We start from the raw sequence: 19,554 nt of genomic DNA, 5'->3' as shown, positions 1-19,554 counted from the left end.
CCCGATTAAAATTTGACGAGTCATTTACAAGGAAGACGAGATTATAAGCGTCAAGACCTGTTTGATTGTCTGATAAACTATAAGGAGGAAGAAAAACGTATTATTTGAAAACACCATCAGGTTTTATTCAAAAATCAGACTGCTTTTGATGTTTTTAATCCTATTTTTACAATTTACTAAGTTAAGTAATACAATGTGCATATTTATTTACTTCATTTTTGAGAAGGATTTTTAAAATATATGTTAAAGTCTGTGATTACAAGACACTTTGTATTAATGAGTGCTTAGAAAAGAAAAACGTTGATTGATATAAGAAAAAAAATAAGGAAGCCTAGGTTTACTACAGAAAATTCTTAAAGCTTTTGAGTTATATAATTTGCGGAACATCCTGTGTTATTAATCGTTTATTTATAATCACGCTATACAGATTCTTGAAGACTATTCACTAACTTAATCAGATTCATGAGATTCGTATATCTTATAGTAATTTTTTTGTGCGAGGCTGGCTACGGTTTTCCCAAAAACCTGTTTTGTGGAAATTTATTAGCTGTAATATTTGTGTCAATGCGATTCGGAATTAATTCGCATCTAAACAGTGAGATCTGCTGTATGATATTTGATGTTCTAAGTTTTTTTTCTTTTGTACAGTGTGCTATATATAAATAAATAAATAAATATATATATATATAAGAAAAACTTTCTACGTAATTTATAACTTTTAAAAGATGTATGTTTTATTAGGAACATGAAGTGGCTTAAAAGCGCTAATAAAACTAAAGAATTTGTTTTCGGGAAAAACTATGTTTTTTTCCCAGAAAGACTTGCTAAACTATTTCCAACAGTGCCATGAACTACCAAGGGTTAAAAGGAATAAAATGGATAAAAGGCCTGATATTTATTTTATAAAAATGATACTGGATTGTATAATTTTTTTTTTATCTGATGAAATGTTGTGAAACAAGATTAGATGTTTAATGTGTCAATGTTTATAAGGTCTGTTTCAATCCATGCTTCACATAAATCAGTGAAAATGCCATTATTTATTTGTTTTGTGTTATTGCATCGCTTCATTATTTTGCTTAATTAATGGGAAAACAAATCACCTGAAGTTTTTGTATCCAACAGCTAACAACATGCTTATGACATTGCTGCATTTTTCACCTAATTATGTGGAGAGAAAAATCATTTGGAATTTTATATGCAATAACATCTTTATGACTTTGCTACGTTTATTAAAATATGTGAAAACAAATCTTCTACAGTTTTTATATGTAATGACATACAATAATTCTTATAATGCTGTGTATTATCTAAAAACAAATCATTTGAAGTTTTATATGCTGTAGCTTCTTTATGACACTGTAGCATTATTTTGTATCCACTGTAGCATTATTTCATATCCTTTAATATCCAGGACAGGTATTAAATACAAGTTTTTATTTGTTTAAAATAAAAATCCTGTTAAAAACTCTCTTCTTTTTTTCAAAAAAATTTCCTTAAATATTTTGTAAAATAAATTTAATTATTATTTATTTTGCCTAAACAATATTTGCTGATTCATGTAAACGCTCTTTTTTATTTATAACGTTAGTCTTTTGAAACATTATATTTATTTCACTGTAATCAACAGGGTAAAATTATGATACTAGTTTTAAAACAGGGAACTAAAACACAAAAATAATTTTGAAGTGACTCTTTTAAAAAAATACTAATACACCTACTTTATTCCTAAATTTAAAATATAATAAAATTTGATTTTAAACCTATCATTTTATTTTATAAAATCAATTGTAATATTTTTTGAGACAAATTGTAAGTTTTAATCTTGATTATCATAAGTTAAGTTATGATTTATAAGTTAGATAAGTTATGATTTAATCAACATATAAATTTAACAAATTTTTAGTCAATTCCACTGCAATTTAATAGATATAACAAATTTAAATTCTTAATTTTTTTATTTGAACACATTATATTAATTTACCTAATTTTTAATTAATGTTAGCAATATAAATTAATTTTTGAATAATGCTAATAAGAAAACTTTTAAATTAAATTTAATTTATTAGTCTTTAAAAAAACGTTCTTTGTTAAAATCAGGTAAAATACTATTTTCTGTATCTATCAAAATTAAAGTATATATATTTTTCGTCAAATTTCGAGTCGTTGAAATTCATCGTGTAAATAAAAGAAAAATTATTCATGTATGTTTTTCTCTATAATTGATCAATTTAACCCTTTATGTGCACAAAACCCCGATATAAAAATCACAAAACACAAAAAAGTATTAGAAAAATCATTTGGAGAGCTTGGATCAATATAATGATAAGCCACATTTTGAGGCGTTTTAAAATGGCATGATATTTACTTATCATATGCTTTGATTTATTGCGGTGTTATCTTATAAAAATTCTATAAAATTGTAACATCTCATCTGGAATCAATACCCAAAAAAAGTTAGTGAGGAAAAAAAGTACATTTTTGAAAAAAGTGCAATTTAGCATTATATTGCCCTGAGATCTTCCTTTCTTTTGTAACTTTATTATTGAAAAATTAATGTCACAAAAACCAATGTAAAAGCCGCGTTTTTGATATGCTTTTCCTGTTGTTTTTCTTAACCAGAGGAATAGCTAATGGTAACTTTTTCACAAATATATCAATGCAATGAAATAAATTTGATGCAAAAAAAGCATTAATGCAAAATCCCACAAGCTTTAATAAAGATGTTTTCAACAATTATCGTACAAAGTGTTTTAATTTACTGAACTTGGAGAAATTAGTATGAAATGCAGTTTATTAACATATTTTTCATTTTGTGCGATGTAAAATTCATACTGAAAGTTTGTTCTCATTATGAAAATTTTAGTTAGGCATTGTTAGCTAACCGAGCGCTCATCAAATTAAACAAAAACACCTGTGATTGCATATTATTATTTTCTTCATCATTTTCTGTTGTTGATTGTAAAGCTCTCGTTTCTATCATCTCTTATGTCATTAAAATTAATAAGTGAACTATTCAAAATACAGAGGTGTCTCCAAGTTTGACCCCTAAAAACTCATAACTAAGTTCTAATGCTTTAATGCCTTGACGATAAATTAAAAATTTTGTGGAATAAGAAACCTTCTTATTCTATTTGCTTGAAACCTTTGAAGTTAGTAATTTTGACATTACTTTTAGTTGACGTTTGGTGAATTTGCTTGCAGTTCTCATTTGTTGGACTGTTCTTGGATATAATTGAACAACAAATAACATAATATAATAACATAAACGCAAATCACACGAGAACTGCTTTAAATCGTTTGCTACGAAGACATATACAAGCAACAGAACTTAGCTATTTTATTAACTTTATGTACCACAGATCAAAAAATTGCTTTTAATCATCCTGTATTATCTATTGGAATTTTTTTTAATCATTTGGAAAAGCATTTATACTTTTCTTTTTATTAGTTCGTAAAAAATGGTGCACATGAAATGTCAATCTTCTTAAAAAGAGGAATCTGAAGTAAAACTAATAGTTTTCATTTAAACAATACAAACTTTTAAATCATTTTTCTAAAAAATAAAATTTCAAATGAAATGCACTAATTTAGGATCCAAAAAATTCTATTTTATTTAAAAATAAAAGTTAACACTCAATATTAAAAGAAGATTCCTAAAATACTTATTCGTCTGTTCGCAAAATTGCAAATCTGTTATTAAATTTTTTTAAAAATAAATAATAATAAAAATGTGCATCACATTTTTTGGGGATAATAAGTAATTTCTACAAAAATATTTTAAGGTATGTAAAGTTATTTTTATAAAAAAAACTTAAATTAATAATCTGAAAAATTTGAAAAATAGTTTTAACAATTGGGAATCTTCTATTACATAAATATGATAATTATTTGCTTTATGACGTAAAATCAAAATTATTAAATAATTTTCAGGCTATTGTTTAATTCCAATCTCATTACTTGTGGTTATTTTTCTGTTAAATAGAAAATAAATTTGCTAAATAAATGTTGCATCCCAATAATAGGAACTAGAACGCTTAGGTATAAGGTATGTACAGAAGTTCACCTTAAACAAGAACACCATATACAAAAGTTCTTATATCCGATAAAAAATTTCTATTAATTGTAATAAGATTAATTTGCATAAAAATAATTAGATTATTTTTTGAAGTTTAATGACTTAAGGCAATGAATTCCTCTTTATTTGAAAAGGTAATTCATTCATGGGTCTGATCGAGAGCTTTGCAATAGTGTTTTGTGAATTACTTTCATTGTGATGATATTGCGTCACTCGTGAATATTTATGTTTGTAATTTTTGTGTATACTAAAAACTTAAATTTCATTTGATGTACAGAAATAAGAAGGTACTAATTGCTTTGTGAGATTTGCTGCAGCATTGCTTTGATACATGCGGTGCTCGCAATGACATAAAAAGAATGAAAAAAACCATTCTATACATTTTTGTATCATCTCTTGCCATTGTAATTAAAAATTGTGTACAGTAATTTGCATCTGTTTTTATTTAACGGTATTCAATTTTATTCCATAATTTTTCTTCTTCATGCTAACGCTCAATCAGTGGTTGAAGGAAAAACTACATTATTTGTGTAGTTTACTAAAACTACTTTGGTACAAATATAGTTGACTACAACTACTTTTTTTAAATGCAGTGACTACAAACTATTTTGAAATTTATTAACTACTTTTCTTGGCCATAGATGTCGCCACAATGGCCAAGAAAGGTAGTTTTCTTGGACATAGATGACTACAAACTATTTTGAAATTTATTAACTACTTTTCTTGGCCATAGATGGCGCCACTGGAAAACAAGAACAATCGCACCCCCTCCGCCTAAACAGGCATACGTCAACAACAGCAGTAACTACTTTAAGGAGACGAACTTTACTGAAGAACGCTTATGTCCAAATTTCTTTTGAAAAAGAAATTCGCTTACATTAAATATAAGGGTAAAATTAAAAAACATTTATTCATGTTTACATGAGCCAGTTTGTTATTTCAAAACTTTTTTTCGAATTTGTTCATTTAACCTTCAGCTTTTTAATGTCTTTTTCAACAACAAATATTTAATTTAAGAAAGCGAAATTATCAAATACTTGCAATTTTTTAATTGTTTAATGCTCTTTTATTCATCTGAAAAATTAAGCACATCGAAAATACGTTCCTTTCCATTTAAATAACATCAATGTCTCACGAGTGTGCATTCGCATGTAAAAATGAGTCCTAAGTGATTAATTATCCATTTTTCATAATGGCTAGTTTAAATATTAGAATGGCTGTTAAATCTCAGATACAGTCACCGGGTCATTTTCATTGCATCCATTGACGGACCCGCGATGATTTGTGCCCATCAAATTTCAAAAATTAGTTGCGTTAGAACCGTGTTTCTTTTTTAAACTAACGGTAAAAGTAGTTGACAAGAATTGCTACACATTACTTTTTTATTACACTACTCACTACATTACTTTTTTAAAAGATAGCACATTACACTACAAAACCGAAAAAAGTAGCGACTACAGTAGTTTCACTACTTGTAGTGCGCTACTTCCGTCCACTGCTCTCAATTATCAGAAAAAGAAGAAAAATTAATTAGTCACTATCAATGAACAACCTATGTATGCATTTAACGTGATGCTATAATTAAATTGTCGCTGTTTCTAATAAAATTTGGACAATCCGAGCTCGTCAGCCATTGACCTTTTGCGAATAACTCAGAAAGGTGCGCCTTTCGTTTGACAAGAGAGCACCGCAAAGGTGAAAGTACGTCTTGGCGCAGAATCCCTCGAATAGATGGCAACACCATTCATTGGTGAAGCCACTTCTTCTGTTTAGACATAAATTTGAAGGAAAGTTTCTCCATATCCCTGTACCCTTGGTACTGTTCAGCGACTGACCACAGGACTTTCCATTCCACAAATTTCACGGACACGCATATCGCATGCAATCGATGGGTCTTAGCGGAGTCGAAAATGGAACCCCGACCGTTCGGGACCGGAGTTCGATTCTCTAATTACTGGGGTCCGCAGTGGACTGATCGTTAAGACCCGGTTCCAGGAGTACACCGAAGTCAAGCATAACTGGCTGTGGTCAGTGTGCAGGTGGGTGACCACTTGGATCAGTCTACGAAGGGACCGAGGGTGTGCGGTATTGATCCTCGTTAAACTTAGTCAGCCATATACGGGATTCGAACATGGAGCTTCCTGTCAAAGCAACTATACCCTGACCGAACCAAGCCTCCTACTCTAAAAGCTGCTAATCTCTTACTTCTTCCTATCAGAAATCAATAATCTTCATAATCACAAGCTTTTTGTTTTGCTTAGTGGTCAAGAGCCTTATTATTGTCCTTCTTGCCTATTGTCCCTTTATTATGTTGTAATTTTGAATTTTCTGATAAATAACAGTAATTAGTTTGGAGTTCGAGGTTTTTTTCCCATCAATTTCATTAAATCAACACATTATTTTTAATGATAAGTTGTAGCTTATTTTATTTTTGTTGCGTTTGTTAACGTTAAATCTCTTTTATATATCCAGCTGAGCTTCAAACTTAATCACTTCAAAGTAAAACTCGTTAAAATTTTCCGAATTTTTTCGAATTATTTTCTGGTATGTTCCAGATTTTATACAGAAGTCACATAAATTTTAAAAATATTTATTCCAGAAACTTAAAAATGTACAAATTTTTATTCATCATGGTACATCCTACGTATTGAAGGAAGAACGCTAATTTTAAAATTTCCGCATACAAATTAAAAAGGTTAATTATACGAAAAAAAGAACTAAATGAGTCATTTTCAAGATGCTGTTGTTGTTGTTAATTTACGTCGCACTAGAGTTGCACAATGGGCTATTGGCAACGGTCTGGGAAGCATCCCGGAGGATGATCCAAAGACATGAGACATGCCATCACAATTTTGATCCTCTGCGGAGGGGTGGCAACCCCGCTTCGGTAGCCAGACGACCTGCACTCGAAGTCGAGCACTTTACGGTAGAACAATTTAACAAGGACCAATACCGCACACCCTCGGTCTCTACGCAGACTAATCCAAGTGGTCACCCACCCGCACACTGACCGCAGCCAGTGATGCTTGACTTCGGTGATCTGCTGAGAACCGTGTTTTTGTGATATGTCCACTGCGGGACTAAAAATAAAAATAAAATACAGAACTAGGAAAACCGCGGCAGGCGAAGACATGTTTTCTAAGGTTAGTTGCTAGATACACTTTTGACTTTCTTTAACACTTAGTATTCCTTTTCTATTGAAAAGAAGTTTGAAAGTTAAAAAAACGAAATGGATCAATATTATGACATTTTTCTACAAGAAATCTCAAGCCTTTATCCAATAAATTCTTCAATTCAGCTACCGTGTCTTATCAGTCCAGTGTATCAGTTTAGATAAATACACTGGAGTCCAAAATTGGCGATCGAAATGGGCGACAAGTGGCGTAGAGCAGAACTCTCTATCTATACTATACACTTCGCATGCTTTCACCTTTAGCGTGTGGAGAGTCATAGAAGAAGGAAGTACGTTAGTTTTTGTCTTGATTTTTAAATAGATTAAAATCTTTCAAGTTAGGAAACTATATGGAACTGAAAACTACATTAAACATAGTTCTGAAAGAAAGCGTCATGGAAATTTAAAAAAATATTTTTAACAGTTTAATACAAAAAATATTAAGAAAAGGAAAATATCGTTACATTCCTATGGATGGTGTTTTCTACACTAGGGAACGCTGCAAGATCGGTACCGCCTAAATTTCCGGGTTACTGTTTCCGTTGTATTTTAAAGCCATTTGGCATCGTTGTGTTTTGAGATTCTTGCAAACAATGTATTTGATTACTTATTACTTGTGTTTACAATGCTAACAATACTTGTGTTTACAATGCTAAAAGTGTTAACACTAACGTAAGATGGTGCACAGCTTGCAACAAGAACAAACAGTAATAAACTTATGGAAAGAGGCCAAATCAAGACTGCCAAAAAAGCGAGTTATTCAAAATCTAGCAAACATGTCACCTTTTTTAATAATAAATAACAAAATAACTAAAACAAATTTTCACTCCAAACTCCCCAGAATTACGTAATAACAAATACAGCAGATTTGAGCTCAGAAATTATCTAATTTATTTCTTTTATTGAAAACAAAATTATCCGGTTGAAAACATCGCCTATCGGAATAACGTGTAATAAGCAGCTGCAAACTTTTTAACCGGAACTAGAGTAGGTGCCGAGCTCGAGATTATTATTGTTTACATTTCTACTGAAAACACCATCCATACAACTAAAAAGAGGAGGAGAGGGAAGTGGGAAGGGTCAAAGGCATGGAACTGGTCTTCTCCCTAGATGGAGTATTCGAGTGTTGCGATCGCCTATTAAAGTCACATGCATAAAATAGTTCAACAGAGTTGATGAACTGCTGTGAATAGCTCTTCCACAGCGAGGTGTAAAACTGGAATGCATTACAATGAGAGTAAGAATATAAAAAATAAGAATTAGAAAAAATATCTTAGTTGTGAATTAACTGACAGGTTGTATCGAAAAGTATTAAATCTTGAATTAGAGATAAAGACACATCTTTTGAAAATTCTGTCTAATATGGAATGTTACCATCTTGCACAACTATGCAACCTTACACCAATCTTTCATACTGTTAATTGAGGATGTCGAAAAAATTCTAGGGGCAACAAATCCCATTCTTCCTAGAGTGCAACTTATAACTTATGGAGATTCCTAGGAGGGGGTTATGTTGTGTATCGACTCTTCCTAAATTATCCCAAACATGTTAAATAGGATTGAGATCCGGGGACATCAGAGATTAATACGGCGAATATCCTCTTCTTTAAGAAAAGCGTCAATAGCGTGAGGTCACGCATTATCATACATTAAAATAATGCTGGGCCACTTTCCCTCAGTAACAACCTCACATACATGCCCAGGGCTTGGAGGAAAGAAAAAAAAAAGTAACAACCTCACACAAACCTTTACGCACTCACAGTCTTTACGTCCGGCATAGAGTCGATGAGTCGATCTTGTGTTTTATATAAAGAAGATAATTATTAAATGGAAACCTTGGAGCTTACAAATTTTGAGAAGAAAAAAAACTACATGTAAAATAAATGTGATGAAGTTAATAACTTTTATGAATAAGTTTTTGATATTAAATTCCATTTTTTCTTTTAAGTGGCTAAAAAATACTAGTTTCTAAGCTAAAAAGGAAGCTTTTTTTATCCTTAGCTTAAGCGCTATGATCATAGTTTCCCCAAATAATGTATGTAATAAGTTGTTTGATATAATTTAAATCTATTAAATATATTAATAATATAATTTTACACCATTTTTAATTTTCCCTTATAATGTGTTGATACATTAAATCATTCCTCGTGGTCGCACATATGGCATCACCAAACTGTAACTAAACACCTAACACCATATCTCAAGGTTGAGAATGTCTTTATCTTTTAACAGCCATAATAAAAATAAAACGCAACTTTGGCCTCAATCAAATGACGTGAACAGCTTCCTCTATTCACACTTCTACACGACAACCATCGAGAGGACTTTCAACTACGACAGATTTAACTTGCCTTCCTGTGTATACGTCTGAGTTATTTAAGTCAGTGTTCCCCGTTGATTGTTTATATTTTAGATTATTTTGATTTATTAACACTAGACTGCCTAATGAAGTCATTTTAATTGCTTTTAATTTCAATTAGAAAAACAATAATGTATATAATGACACAATTTCTTAGAATTTTGTGACTTTTTGTACAACATATAATTTTTTTTTATTGTTAATATTTATTAATAACTTGTTATATAACTGCAAACAATTTAAAAATTGTTAAAAATTAATTTTAAACAAATTTATTTACGCATTCACAATTCAGTCATTTTGACTGCTCTTGGGCAATATAGGCATATTCTAATTTTCAGTCTTTCTAGTGTTAACGATAAAGAGAAGACGAAGTTCTTCATTAGTTCTAATGTAAATTTCACGCCGCTCTTTCGTGTTTTATTTTTCATATTTACAGTTATGATGATTGATTTTTTTTAACTAAAACTAATTGAAAGAGAAAACAGTCGTGGTGGTTTTCTTTTTTTTATTTTACTTTTTAAGGCATTAAAACATTTATGTCACTACCTTCGGGGCCCCCTTTTTTAAATAAAAATTTAATGGAGCACAGATATTTTTAATTTGGGGTATAAACCTAGGAATTTAAATTCAGTTTCAATGAAATGGGCGACCCGATTCCATTTGATCCACGAACCGTTACCGATCCATGGACTGGGAGTTGAGGAGCACTGATTTAACTGACTGCCAAGATCGGAATCAGATACCCGGTTCTCCACCCGTGGTATAAATGATGCCTATTATATTCTCATCTTTATTTCGCAAACATCTCGTAACGTGTATTTTATTCCAAGGTGATGGGAATTACGGTTGCCCATAATGTGCCTGTTATACCATAATGGATCATTAAATAATTCAAATAAATTCCATCAATCAGGCTGTCAATCGCAACACCGAATTTTTCGCATGCAGTGCGTATCCGACTAGTTTTACGCACCAATAAAAGTGACCCTTTCTTAAAACGCAAATGCGTTGATACCAGCGCATATAACTCACACCATGCAATTCACTCATATGCGAGTGTTTCAAAACTGCAAGTAAGACACGCGAATGCACAGCCGTGAATAACATCGATTTGCGATCGCAAGTGAGAATCGAATGCAGTGAAAATGTTTCCTAGAAAAATATTCACAGACAGTGACTCTTGCAATTTTGCTGTTTCGAAACTGTTTCGAAAATGCAAACATTTATCGTAATCGAATCGAATCAAATTCAGACAGCTTTAGCGGATATTTGAAGACTGCATTGTCATCAGGAGTCAAGTAAAATTTTGTTATTAAATATTAGTTAGTATTGCTTTTGTATTCATTTAGCTCATGATATTTAACTATTTCATTTGTTGAAATGATTTTATAGTGATATATTTGTACACAGAGTTCTCATTTCTTTGAAAGATATAAAAATTAACATCGTAGGCTTAATCATTCCATAACTGTGATTTATTTATTATATCTATGATAGTATTTAATGATTAACAATTTAATTGATAAATTTCAAATATTTCATGATTAATTAATGTTTTTGTAATTTTAAATAAACCTCTTTATATATATATTTTCTATTATCTTAATTATTTATGCAATTATTTATAAATACTATTCACATTTAATTGTTTATTTTAAATCTTAATATACACACAATGTAAAGACTATCATAATTATATATAAAGCAGTAAATATTTGCGAAAACACTAATTGTCATGATTGTTATCACTAAATATAAATTAATTCATGTTTCCCTATTAAGGCTTATAGAACTTGATTCTTAGAGGGGAAAAAATTGATTTTTCGAAAAACCTAATTCATAGGATTTCCCAGAAATTGTTCATTAAGAAAAATGCACTTTTGTGTTTTTATTTCATTAAGCTTATTATTTTATATATTAAAAAAGTAGTGAAACATTACAATTCAATTGTTATCTAAAAATAGCGTTTGAATTGGAGTTGCTTTATTTTGAGGGGTTTCATAGCTTTCTTCAAAGTTGACTTATTGCATAAGGAAACTTGTATACTGGTTTTAATTTCAGTGATTAGATTAGTTTTCAGAGAGATTTCCGTATTGTAATCTATTAAAGAATAATCGCCAAGCCTTGGCAGATTCCGTTGAGCTGCCCGTGAGATATGAAATGAAACATGATAGAAAGGGACCAACTCGAAAGGTATAACTCTTAGCCACCCTCAAGCAAACAACTAAGTTTTTTTTTTTTTTTTTTTTTTTTGTACAATTTGCAAGTTTAAAATGTATTTGGCACCTTGGCCATTGTAATTGGTGTGCCAGATTACGATCTGGAAATATTCCCAGTATTTCATCATTCAAGTTGTAAATTAGTTTAAAATTTGTAAGAATTAAAAATTTAAGGATCCTAATTCTTTATCAATATAAAAACTGGATGGTAATATTAAATTATAAGTGCATGGTCAAATTCAGCATCTGGTGCATTGCTAATTTTCAATAATATTGTGGTTCATAAACATATTTATATTTGATATTTTATAGGTATAGTTAGTCGTCATAAAGTAGTGTAGACTAAGATTTTCAACCATTTTCTGTTTTTTTATTTTTTTTAATTTCAAGTTCTAGTAGCATTCAAAATACCTAAGTACGGAAAAAGATCATATCTATGGAGATCTCACTGCTTTTTTTTAACATGAAAAATTAGTACTTTATGAAAGGTTTCTATTTCTGCAATTAATATTTAATTTGTGGTTGCAGGTTATATCTAAGTTAAATCTTTTAAATTTATTTTGTTAACCATGTATGAAAGAGTTAAAGTATATTGTAGCTTTTTTTTTAGTTTTTCATTTTAAGAAATAAAAATTCTTATCCATTTGTATTTCACGCACAAGGCATCAAATGTTGTATTATAATGTAATGACTATATGGTTACTTTTTATTTTTCAGTATAGTAATGGCAATTCAAGACGTCGATGTTGAAATGACTTCAGAAGATGCAGATAATGCAGCTGAGAAAGAAAAGGCTCCCAAAGTTGACCTCGAAGCTTTATCACTGGCTGGTAAATTCATTTTTTTCTTACGTTTTTTTAAACTGTTAATTTTGATATATCAATTTGAAAACACTTAAAGCAGTTTATTGTCAAATATTTAAAAACTTATGACATTTTGTATGTGTAACAATATTTTTTTGTATTTCTATTTGCATAATTTCATTATTACTGACAGTGTTTTGACTCTAACATGAAAATTTTCTCAGTGATTTTTTTCCCTTTCACTTCTGAGTAGGTATGAGTTTAAGCAGACAACTTTTAATATTAGGCAGGAGTCATTTAATTTATAGTGCACAGTTGCCAACTCTACTGGATTTACCAGTAGTCTACTGAATTTTGATAGTTTGCCCTGGTCTACTGGTATAGTAAAATCTCCTGGTTACTTGTACATTTTAGAAAATTTTCTAAAATTGAGTAAGTCTTCAAAAAAAGAAAAAAATATACTCATGAAATGGAAATTTTATACAATTTTTAAGTTTGCTTAAATATTTAAATGAGTATTACTAACATAGTGAAGTAATAATCATTTGCAGCTTTTTTATTTGCTTTTTTTTCTTCTTAAATTTTCAATAAATTTTTATTCTAAGAAATCTAAACTATCAATAATGAATTATTTGTTTATTATATATACTCTTGTCATATGCCACTTGTCAATACTGACAAGCCAATTTTAAGGAATGTCCAAGAATTCGACTTCTGCTATCCAGATATGTCACAACCCATTTTACAAGTAGGGCGCATTCATACACCATTCGTCCGCATATTGTAATTTTGACCTGAACCAGAGCAAGATTAATCTCTGGTGGAACTCGTGACCTTTTGGACATGGACCCAACGCCCTATCAACCAGGCTATCACAGCCTTATATACTATACGGTGATGCCATTGTAGGCATTATATATTTCTTAAATTTTAAGTTTCAATTTAACCACTTATTTAAATTTTAAAACATTTTATTAAAAATGATTATAAATATTTTATTATTTTCTTAACAACCAAAGTAGTGGCTAACTTTTCAATTCAATACCAGTGTAAAACTCATTAATTCACTGTCACAACTATATTGAATATCATATTCTATTTTTAACTCTATATTCTTTAAGCTACTTTACAAATCTTTCAGTTACTGGGATTGTGATGCCACAACTGGCATTACATATTTATTTCCTATCCTTTTAAATATCTCTTATTACTTAAGCTGATTTAATAGAATTACATTTAAAATAAATCAAAGACTTAATCTTTTAAAAACAAACATGAACATATAATATTTATCCTTCTCTTATAGATCAATGCAACGGATACTTTTTATTTCATTACTAATCCAAAACAAAAATCTATTTATAACTTTTATTCTAATTTCTAACCGCAAAAATGTTTCAGTTGCATGGTTGTAATAATTCTCATAAATTTGTTGGCGACTCGTGATCGCCAAGGTATTATTTTAAACCCAATGTTGATATGCTGGTTAGCTTTGTTTTGGCTATGTTATAATTTATTAAATCACCAATTTTGGATCTCCTACCAATGCTTCTGTGTCCGTTGGGAACAATTTACACATACTTTTTAATTTGGCTTTAGTTTAGGCAGGTCGTGGGGGAATTGTCTCCTATGGCCTGTCCTTATTAATATTGGTATGCAAAACTTATTCAACTGAAATTCCTTTGAATAATATTTATATCTTGTATCTCGAGCTCTGCAACTATATGAAATAAAAGCTTTTTATTAATTCTGATCGGGTTCAACTGTTAATTTTCACCATCTTATGTTTTTATCATCACAATCTTCTATTTGTCAGTATTCTTCAACTAGTCCACTATACCAATACACCCTCCAACCTCACCTGATATTCCATCATTTCAACATAAAATGGCACCCCTGACTTTTCTTCTCCATAGGGATATATTAATTCTATTAATAATTATAAAAAAATGTTTGGTGTGTGTGATTAAGATGCATCAAAATTATATTAATAATGAAGGGTTAGCTTTGTTTTTGGCTATTTTAGATATCGATAAATCACCAGCTATGGCTCTCTTTCCATGCTGCTAAGTGTCCGTTTGTTTCACTATTCATTTCACTGCTTATTTAAAATTCTTGGCATTGGAACTGAGCATTTTCATTCCTCAATCCTACACAAGAAACACAAATGTACAATGGAACATTACCACCACTACAACTGTCTTCCATAAAACTGGACTAAATATTTTCACAAAAGCTAATGGGAATAAAGTCTTCATATATAGTATTTAAAATTATGAATTGACATAATAAAGGAAAATTCCAATTCATACATAAATGGAAAATATTGCAGACCCTTTGGTTATTAAAGTAATAAATTTTTGTATTTTGATGACTATAAAAATCCTTAAAATTCCCTATATGTAAAATATTTAGTATATCTTAAAACAGTTTATCATAACATTTTTATTTCGTGAAATCAACTGGAGTTTTCCTTTGTGGGTTAATATTTTTATTGCAAGGAAATCTTTTTTTTCTTGTATAGTTAATTGCACTATATTTCGATACGTAATAATCCTTGATATATTTACTGCTTAATATTTTCTCTTTTTCTTTCAACATTTTTAACTTCTTAGGTTTCATTGTTTACTTAATTTAACAAATTTTGTTATTCAAATTTTCAAAATACATAACAAAAATATTTATTGTTAGTTAAATATCAAAATCTATTGAATGTTCAATGAATAAGATTAGAATATATTCTTAATAAATGGTTAATTTAGCTGCAACATTTATTTATGATATCTATTTATGCAATATTTATTAATAAAGTTAGATATATTGTTGTGTAATGTCTACATGTGATTAATGTAATGTAATTTAAAACAAGCAACAAGCATTTTAAAAATTTAATATTTTTTTCATAATAAACAATAATGTATTTATATGAAAGTTTAACAGACATATAAATACATTATTCTTATATACCTATACTATTTCAAAATTTTAGAGTAAGTCAAAAGTTGGATAATTTGTTAATAAATATCTCCTTTTGTTTCAGATATAAAAGAGCACCTGGTTTTCATAGAAAAATCTGTCAACTCAAAAGAACCAAGATTCATTCTTAGAGTTGTAAGAGCTCTTGTGTCCATCAGGAAGCGCTTAACACCAAAAATTTTGCGTAAAGTTGTTACTCATTTTTATGTTCATTCTTCTCAACAAAAAGATGTATTGCTTGCTTTCATTGATGAGGTAAGTTTTTTATTTCATTGATACTGAATTTCTTTATATTTTAAGTTTAGTTTATAATTTTATTGGAAACCAGTTAATATTTTCTTCACTTGGTCGCTTCTTTATTACATTTTTATAAAAATAAAATATTTTTAAAAAGCAATTATATTTTGTAAAATTTTATTATTCTAAGTATTTAATTACATTTACTGTATTAAATTTTTCAAATGTTTATGCGATCTTGTTTATTATTATTGGAAATACACTTTATTATGGGCCAAAATAAGTTTTGCCATTGTAATAGTTAAAGTACAAAATGAATACTGTAGATTATTATATTTGTAGATTTTAATTAAAAAATGGTAAACAACTACATACTAAAATTTGCAAATATCTTACTAGTTTTGTTTACTTTCTAAACGGTGTCGCATAACTTAATTCTTAAAAGATTGGGAATTATATAAGCCTTTGAATTATTTAGAAATAGTGGGTTATAGAAACCTAATAAGCGGAATTTATTAAACCATGATTCACACATTATTAAACTACCACTCAAAACTATTTATTTGCTGTCCTGAGCAAGTTGGCATATCTGCATTTATAATTAAATATACTAAAATATACCAAAATAAGATTTAATTCATTTTTTTCTTTGCTAAATAAAATTTTTTGAATCATGCTTTTTGGTTTAAAAATATTTATCTTTTTTTGTGGTTTATTTGTCACATAATTCCTTAAGCTCTAAATTAAAAGTATCTAAACCATTATTCAATAGTATTTTTATGACAAACTTTTTAACTATTGATTGTTTTCTATGGGTTATTAAAATTTTTTACTTATATTCCATAATGCTAAGGTGATAAAAGAAAATAAGAGTTTTTTCAATAAACATATATTATTTTACAACTCCAGTTAACATGTAAGTATGCCCCCAATTTTTTTTTTTTTTTAAATCGATTGAATCAATGCAAATCTTAATATGAAGTGACAAATAGGCATAAAAATCTAAAATGGTAAACGGTTATGGATTTATTAATAAAGAATAGAACACTTAAGTTATTTTAACATAGTGGCTGTTTAAGTTTAACAATAAGCTTTTTAACGTAGTGCAGCATTATATAAAATGATATGGAGTGAAAGTATTTTTAACCAATTTAAAAAATTTTTTGCTAAAATAATGAAAGTTTTTTTTTTTTGCAAAAAAAAGTTTGAAAATATATTAATATTAATGAATAAAAAGCATGTATACAATATAAATTTGTTTATACTGATAACAGTAAATAAATTGAAAAATGAAGTATAATGTCAATAACAGCACTTCTTTCCTGTTTCTTCTTTTGATTGTCACAAGCATAATATGCCATTAACAAGTATAAATAAAGGTTTCTATAATTTTTTTTTTTTATATCTCAGTCAATAATTACTTAAAGGACCATCAGCTCTATTTTATTTTAAGCCTTTTTAGAAAGATCATATCTTAGCCTAATTTGCATTCATAATGAGTTTCAGGGTTGGGATTTTGAATGTCCTAAACTTGTTATGGACAAGACGTGTGAGTTTTACCATCTTAAATTGTCCTAAAGTGTCCAAAACCTTGAACATTGGTAAAAGGTAAAAATTCTATGTGTGTAACCATTGTACATGTAATAATTACATATATTAATAAATATCCTATACTTTTTATACATTTTGCTTTTACTTATTAAGGGAAAACAATAAAGTAAAAGATTTATAACTTTAGAAGCTTCACAATTCAATGAACAACAAAAGTGAATACCTTATCCTTTAAATACAAATAAATATGTTTTTAATACTGATAAATTATGTTTTTGGACTGCATTATATTTGGATAAATAATGCAATATTAAAAATAATGATTAACTTTTTTAGTAGAACAAATACTTGTCCTCATTTTTCCTGTTCAAAAATTAATCTTTTATTTTTCACAATATTTTTTTTAAATTGTGACATAATTTGAATAAAGGAGTTTTGGACAGTTAAAGACAAACAGGTTTTAGACAGGATGGTTTAAACTCTGGTTTAAACTGTGAATTAATCCATTCTGTCCTAAACCTTGACAACAATGAGTTTATTAAGATTTATTTTTAGTTTACTTAATTTTTTAGAAATATTTTATTCATTCAGTATAATCTATATTAATCTTGTAAGTGTTTTTGTTAATTTACATTTATAAATGATTTTTATTTAAATTTAAAAAATTCCAATAACTTTACTTATCCTCTATGACCATTAAGTTTTACTAATTGTAATTTTGAATTAAAATCATTCTTTCACATAATTGAATAAAGTAATTGTTTTATAAAGTTGAAGGAACAACTCTAAATTAAATGTATTTAAAATTGTGTGTAACATGTTCTTATAGTGAGTTATATAATTAATTTTATGGTGACTTATATAATATTGTTTTGTTTTTCCTTCCAGAAACTAGTTATTTAGAACATATTTTTGTGTTTTGTTAATTTTATGTATATGAAAAACTTTTAACAATTGGAAGAAATTTTTTTTTGTTATTAGTTATTGTTATCAATATAGTTGATGATAATAAATAATATTTATAAATGTTAAATTCCATGATTTTTTTTCTTCCTGAATTTAAAGATTTTTTAACTTTTAGCCTATGGATATGGATACAAATGGTAACAAAGCACCAACCAGAATAAAGAATGCTAAATCCAGTCTGCAGCCATTATTGCCTGAACAAGATATTTATATACATCTCCTTGTTCTACTTCATCTCATTGATGCAGATCAAGCTCAGTCTGTAAGTATAAATAATCTTGTTTATTTTGTTTTTATTATTTCATTTGTTTTGATTTCCTACTGTTAATTTAACAGGGTGGGCACCACCCACCTGGAATTATCAATGAATTTTTTATACTGAAAAAAAACCTGAAAAAAATAAATGAATTTTAAAGAAAAGCTGGAATTTTTTTCTTAATTTAAATTATTTTACCATCCAGGGTTGCAAAAAACCCGGGTTTTTCTAGAATTGGACTTTTCTGGGTTTTTCATGTTTTTTTTGGGGGGGGGGGTTTCAAAAGAGAGGGCAGGGATAAGTATCTTATTTTAAAAAAAGCCTATTTAATATTAATAATTAAGTTTAATTTTATAAATTGACTTAACATATAGGTAATTAATAATTAATACAAATAAATTGATGCAAAAGTCTGAAAAAATTTTCTCTTGACATCACGATACAAAATGTTATGTGTACTCACATACATCACACATTTGAAACTTATTTTAGCACAGAATTACTTTTTATTTATGTTTTAGTCTTAAAAAATATTTGAGGAAATTTTTTTATTTGCATAAAAAGCGAATCAAAGGCACTGACTAATCAATACCCATACAGTGAAATCTAGCCAGTAAGGTGACTCTCCAGTCTCCAACATAGTTAGTTTTGACACCATAGGTTAATTTTTTTTAGGCTAGACTACATATATATTTCAATAGAATAGCTCTTTAATATAAAAGAGGATAAAAAAGAAATCTATCTTAGAAAAACCCAGTAAAACCCGCCCGGGTTTTATTGGGTAGGTGGGTTTTTTGCAACCTTGGTTGTATTCACTTTGTTTAAACTGAAAGTTATCGTGAAATATCTTCAACTTAGCAATACTTTGCTGGCATAAAAACTTGATGGTGGTAAGCAACTCAATTTTAATCTTTTGAAATGCGATTTTTAGAAC

The 19,554-nt window shown here is 28.7% G+C and overlaps 1 protein-coding gene across 8 annotated transcripts in view; it reads left to right on the top strand.

The window, feature by feature from the left end:
- The first annotated feature begins 10,659 nt into the window (after nucleotides 1–10,659).
- The window catches only part of Rpn3 (regulatory particle non-ATPase 3), a 32,600-nt gene continuing 23,705 nt past the window's right edge, over nucleotides 10,660–19,554 (top strand). The window contains exons 1-4 of one of the 8 annotated variants that reach the window (XM_016048940.4): nucleotides 10,660–10,934; nucleotides 12,549–12,661; nucleotides 15,675–15,865; nucleotides 18,480–18,626. In XM_016048940.4, coding sequence (XP_015904426.2) covers nucleotides 12,556–12,661; nucleotides 15,675–15,865; nucleotides 18,480–18,626 — 444 coding nt within the window. In that variant the 5' untranslated portion in view covers nucleotides 10,660–10,934; nucleotides 12,549–12,555. The remainder of the gene's footprint in view (nucleotides 10,935–12,548; nucleotides 12,662–15,674; nucleotides 15,866–18,479; nucleotides 18,627–19,554) is intronic. The other 7 variants (XM_016048944.5, XM_071180005.2, XM_071180008.2 and 4 more) reach the window with 7 other exon arrangements.

Source organism: Parasteatoda tepidariorum, chromosome 1, assembly GCF_982258835.1.
Source record: "Parasteatoda tepidariorum strain Cologne lab strain chromosome 1, Ptep-v5.0, whole genome shotgun sequence".
Taxonomy (NCBI): domain Eukaryota; kingdom Metazoa; phylum Arthropoda; class Arachnida; order Araneae; family Theridiidae; genus Parasteatoda; species Parasteatoda tepidariorum.
Note: the sequence above shows the minus strand (reverse complement) of the source record. Positions and strands in the feature narration are given on the sequence as shown.